Source organism: Fulmarus glacialis, unplaced genomic scaffold, assembly GCF_000690835.1.
Source record: "Fulmarus glacialis isolate BGI_N327 unplaced genomic scaffold, ASM69083v1 scaffold20295, whole genome shotgun sequence".
Taxonomy (NCBI): domain Eukaryota; kingdom Metazoa; phylum Chordata; class Aves; order Procellariiformes; family Procellariidae; genus Fulmarus; species Fulmarus glacialis.
Genome location: NW_009211397.1, coordinates 4,137 through 9,522, shown reverse-complemented (window position 1 = coordinate 9,522; position 5,386 = coordinate 4,137). Strand labels below are relative to the sequence as shown.

The 5,386-nt window shown below is 59.2% G+C and overlaps 1 protein-coding gene across 1 annotated transcript in view; it reads left to right on the top strand.

The window, feature by feature from the left end:
• Positions 1-5,386, top strand: part of GRIN1 (glutamate receptor, ionotropic, N-methyl D-aspartate 1) — a gene marked incomplete at its 5' end in the record, with an annotated part of 27,763 nt that overhangs the window by 20,773 nt on the left and 1,604 nt on the right. Inside the window, 6 exon segments of the mRNA XM_009577533.1 lie at positions 1-23; positions 544-692; positions 1,497-1,654; positions 2,126-2,287; positions 4,103-4,212; positions 5,342-5,385. The exon segment at positions 1-23 is cut by the window's left edge and continues 84 nt beyond it. Of these exon segments, the coding sequence (XP_009575828.1) occupies positions 1-23; positions 544-692; positions 1,497-1,654; positions 2,126-2,287; positions 4,103-4,212; positions 5,342-5,385 (646 nt within the window).

Below are 5,386 nucleotides of genomic sequence, written 5' to 3'. Positions count from 1 at the left end.
GCTGAACTCCGGCATCGGAGAAGGTGCGTTGCAGCACGCAGTGGGACTGCTCTGCCCTGCGCCCTGGCCCTGAGCCGGGGGGCACACCGGGCTGGGGGAGAAGCTCATGCCCTCTTCCACTGCCTCCTTTCTGTGGCAGGGCTGGTGCCCTCAGGTGACTATTCAGTGAATGGGTAGAGCCCTTGTTCCCTGAGCCTTCGCTGGGGTGGGCTGGTGGGGGATTCGGTGATGCTGGGGGTGTGGCACTCCCTGTGCGGACCGTCCTGCCACCTCTCACCATCAGTGGTGGGAAACGGATCCTTCTTGGGCTGCTTCTCCTGCCCAGGGTTACCCATCTGCTCGGGGTGAGACACATCATGCCCTGGAAGGAGGCATGGGTTTTTCTTGGTGTGGGCAATGCAGGAGCTCCTCGCACGGCTGTTGGCAGAGCAGGTAGATGGGGCACATCTGCAGCTGCCATCGGTTTCGTGTGGGATAGACGTGGATTTGGTGACCAAGTCAAGCCCTTGTCATGCCAGTCTGATCTTGCCTCTCTCCCTCCAGGTGCTCCTCGGAGTTTCTCTGCCCGTATTCTTGGCATGGTGTGGGCTGGCTTCGCTATGATCATTGTGGCTTCATACACTGCCAACCTGGCAGCCTTTCTGGTGTTAGACCGGCCTGAGGAGAGAATTACGGGCATCAATGACCCCCGGGTAATGACCCCTCACTTGCTTTCCCCTTCCCTGTCCACCTCTGGGCAGAGAAGCAGGAGTTGCCTCCAGTGGGTATCTCCTGGCTCATATAATATGGCTTGTAGTACCCAGATCCCTGCTTTAACATGGTTGTGGGTCTGTGCCAGGGGGTCGAGCCCCGGGTAGCTCTGCCTGGGTCTGTCACTGGTGGGTCTGAGCCCCTGTGCTGGGTGGGAACGGACAGACACAGGGATCAGCAGGGAAAACCTTGTCCAGAAATAGCAGGTACCCAGCCAAACTGCCTGCCAGTTCCTGGAGAGCCTGCACTAACCAACGAGGAAATGATTCATTATGGATGAGTTATAACTAATGAAATTGTCCCTGTGGTGCAGTCAATACTCTCAGCAGATACCAGCATGCCTCAAACCCATTTCCTACTCTGGCAAGGACACAGCCACAGCTGTGTCCTACTCTGGCAAGGACATCAGCCCAGGCATGCAGGAATATACCCCACAGCAGCACCAACCCACAGCATCCCGCACCCTCTGCCCACAGCACTGCCAGCCCCATGGCATCCACAGGTCTCCTGCATCCTCAGTGCCAAGGTGTCCCTGTCCCATAACATCCCCTTCCCCACAACCATGGTCCCAGAGCATGTGCTGCCCCATGGCATCCACTGCCCCATGGCTTCTTCAGCTCCGCTGAGGAGATCAAGGTCTTCTCTGGGAAACAGGTCCCTGAAGGGGACAGAAAACATAGCTTTGGGGTCAGCCAGTTTGATTGATGAAGGACAGAAGAAATAGGAGCCCTGCCCTTGCCTTTCAGCTGCGCAACCCCTCTGATAAGTTCATCTATGCCACGGTGAAGCAGAGTTCGGTGGACATCTACTTCCGACGGCAGGTGGAGCTGAGCACCATGTACCGGCACATGGAGAAGCACAACTATGAGAGCGCTGCTGAGGCCATCCAGGCAGTGAGGGACAAGTGAGTGAGACCAGCACCTTTTCTGGCCATGCTGGGAAGAGTTTTGGGGGACTGCAGTTTGGTGGAGCAAGCAGGGCTGATGCAAACCTAGGGAGCTGCAGTCAAAGCATGGCTTGATGGGACCTGCCTAGTCCTAGTGCGTGCCAGGTCTCTGGATGGAGAGCACAAGGTCTCTGTGGGGAAAGGCACACTTGGAGCCCTGGCCATGGCCATGGCCTCCCTTTCTGGCCTCTGCGGTTGCTCCTGTGCAAGGCTGGGTGGCTTCAAATCCCATATAAACCCCTCACACTCCTCCTCCAAAACTTTGCCAAGTCTTTTGCCTGCCAGCAGCACATAGACAGACCCTACTGGCAGGAGGGTGATGCTAATCAGTGTTTAAATTAGGGCTGGGAGCAGCCTCACTGCTCCCATGGTGGCTGCAGACATGCTGGGCTGCCCAACCTTACCTGTCTGTCCTTTCCCGATGTCCAGCAAGCTCCATGCCTTCATCTGGGACTCGGCGGTGCTGGAGTTCGAGGCCTCCCAGAAGTGTGACCTGGTGACGACGGGGGAGCTTTTCTTCCGCTCCGGCTTCGGGATCGGGATGCGCAAGGACAGCCCGTGGAAGCAGAACGTCTCCCTGGCCATCCTCAAGTCCGTCCATGGCTCTCGGCATGGGGCTTGCCCCAAATGCTGCATGTGTTAGCACGCAAGTAGCCTCGTGCCAGGCACTGCCACACCATCCTCCAAACCCTCTGCAGGGACAGGGGCTCTGGGGGCTGCTGTGTCACTCCTGACGAAGGGGATGTGCCTGAGTGACCAGGGTGGGCACCTGGAGCCCCAGCTCCGTCTCGCAGGGCTGGGGGAGCAGCACAGAGCTGACGGGAGGGCAGAGCAGAGCAGGGCAGGGAGCAGGAGCCGTGCTCGGCCGTGGGAGCTGGCAGAGAGCAGCCCTGGGGCCATTCAGCACCAGGTCCCCGTGCGCAGGGCGCGGGCTGCAGCAGCAGGCAGGGGTGCTGCCATTTCCCCAGGGGTGCTCCCTGTGAGCTCAGCCTGGCCGGTAGCATTGCGCTGCCCTGGCTTCATCTTCCAGGGGTTTTTCTTTCAACTCTGGCTATTCCTGTTAGGCAGAGATATGGCAGTACCCCTGCTGAGTCCAACTAAGGCTTTTATACCAGCAGGAGCCTGCAGTGTGGGGTACCACAAGTCAATCTGATATTATGGGATTTCCTCGTATTAGTTTGGAAATGCCACTCTCATTGCAGACGCGGAATGTGGTGATGGAGTAACAGGCAGCTGGGAAGCAGCAAGTGGAGGGAGGGGGACATGTGAGATTAATTTGACAGAGAGACAGGGTCAGAAGCCACCAGCGTTCTGCCCAAGATGCAGAGATGAAAGGCCTGAGAAAGAGGATGGGCAGGCTGTGGAAGACACAGGCAGGACCTGGGGTAATGTAGGGAGCTATGGGACCCCATCTGTGGGGTGGTCTTACCAAGGGGATGGGTGGCAGCGGGACAGAAGGGATTTGGAACAACAACGTGAGAAGCCTGGAGAGGGAGCAGGAGCCCTTGGTGTCCTCCTGGGAGAGGGTGGGGAAGCCCAGGGCTACAGGTAGTCCAGGAAGGCTGTGGGGATGTGCCAGGAACAAGAGGGAGGAAAGTGCAGAGGATCCATGGTGGGACGTGTGCTCTGTGCCTACCTCCATCCCCACTAGCTGTTCAGGCAGAGACGGGCACTGCGGGGACATGGTTTGTTTCCTCCCAAGCTGTGACACCAGGTTGTTGGAGTCCCAGCCCTCGCCGTGCGCAGCTGGGAGCTGCCAGGCAGCAGTCATTCCCCTGCCCTGCTCGAGAGGGTGCCGCTGATCACCAGACAGGATTGGGGTCCAGCATTGCCTGAGCTCCCAAGTGGCCCTGGCAGGTGGGGGGATTGCGCAGGAGGGCACCGGGGATGTGGTTCGTGTCAGCTACCTGCAGCTTCCCTCCGAGCACTCTCTTAGAGCCCTGCCTACACCCGTCAGCTCCAACCCTCCCCTTGGGAACCGAGCTTACACCTGGCTCTTTTTGGCAGCAGCTGGCCAGCTTTCCAGCTCTCAGACATGGGGCAGTGGCACCAGGCAGCTGTGGATGCCTCCTCGCACCCGCTGCACCATGCACGTGGCTCGTGGCAGCACTGGCTGTGCGCAGGGCAGTATGCAAACACGTGCAGTACAGACAGCCACCGCAGACAGGCCACACAGACTCTCTCTATGCAAAAGCCGTACATGCACATGCGTGTGCACACACACGCAGTCAGCCAGGCATGCACACACAAGCGTGCACACACGCACATCATCGGTTCGTGTGTTCGTAGGCTGCAGGCAAGTGCAGAGTCCTAGGACGGAGGGCACGAAGGCACAAAGAGCATGTGCCCCAGCTGCCTGCGGCTGGTCCCCAGTGACTACTCTGTCCTGTCTCCTTGTGCTTTCAGGTCCCACGAGAACGGCTTCATGGAGGATTTGGACAAGACTTGGGTGAGGTATCAGGAGTGTGATTCCCGTAGCAATGCCCCAGCAACACTCACCTTTGAAAATATGGCAGGTTTGTTCTGCAAACCTCTTTCTTCCTCTTCGCTGGGTAGCCTGCTTTCGCTCAAGACATTCTCCTCTCCGGGGCTCTCCTCTCGGGCCAAAGCTCTGCTTCTTCTGGGTTTGTGCTTTCCTAGCGCTGGGAGGCTGCTGTGTTGGGCTCCAATCCCACCTTGTCCGAAACAGCTCCAACGAAGCTTTCCCCACCTTCCCTGGGGTGGCTTTCTCATCGGTGGGGCTGTCCTGCTTTGAACATTGCTCCCCTCCCTCTGCTCTGGCCAAACTGCAGCTGTCACAGTGAAATCAGAGCTATCGCCAAGGCAGGGAGAGGGGAGCAGCACCTCGGGGGAGGCGAGAGCGGCCGCGGAGGTGAGCGTGGACCCTGCTGCAGGAGGGAGCTGGTGGCGAGGGGCAGCCCCCAGCCCTGAGGAGCGTGTGCTGGCTGGCCCTGGGCAGCGGGCAGGAGGAGGATAAACGATACAGAGGGGGTTTTTCTTGGTCCTTCTTTGCAAAGACTGCGAGTTCCCCGAGACAGGCTTGCCTTTGCAGCGATGTGGGATGAGAGGTGTCTGATGGGACCCAGCTAATGCGGCGATGCGGGAGGAGGGGTGTCCGATGGGACCCCATTCTCGCTGGCACCGCAGGCCAGGGCAGAAGCGCTGAGAGAGGGGGCACTTTGCTCCGTCTCTTCAAGACACCACTCCCAAAATGTCAGCCCTGAGGGTTGCAGCCAGCTGAGGACAGCACAGAGAGCTCTGTGCATGTCTGTCCTTCCCGATGAGCCAAACAGGAGCGCCAGAGCTGGGTTTCTGGTGCAAACGACCCTACAGCCCCAGGGGACGGGGTCTGCCCGTGCCGTCCCTGCCCCCAGCATCGCTGCAGCACAGCCCGACTGACAGGAGCTTGCACGGACATCCAGCGCCCCATCACCTTTCTGCCCATCACTGCGGGTGCCCAACCTGCAGCGCCTGCCCTGCTCTGCTGGGTTCCCCTCCCCGGCCCCTCCAGGACTGCGGGGGGATGGCGGGGGGCCGGGAGGGCCCTGGGTTGGCAGATGCTCCTGTTGCTGAGCGTGATTCAGAGGAAATGAAGTGTCATGGTGCAATTTCCATTGCCCCCTGTAACTTTCCTGCTTATTTCAGGTGTGTTTATGCTGGTGGCTGGAGGTATTGTTGCCGGGATATTTT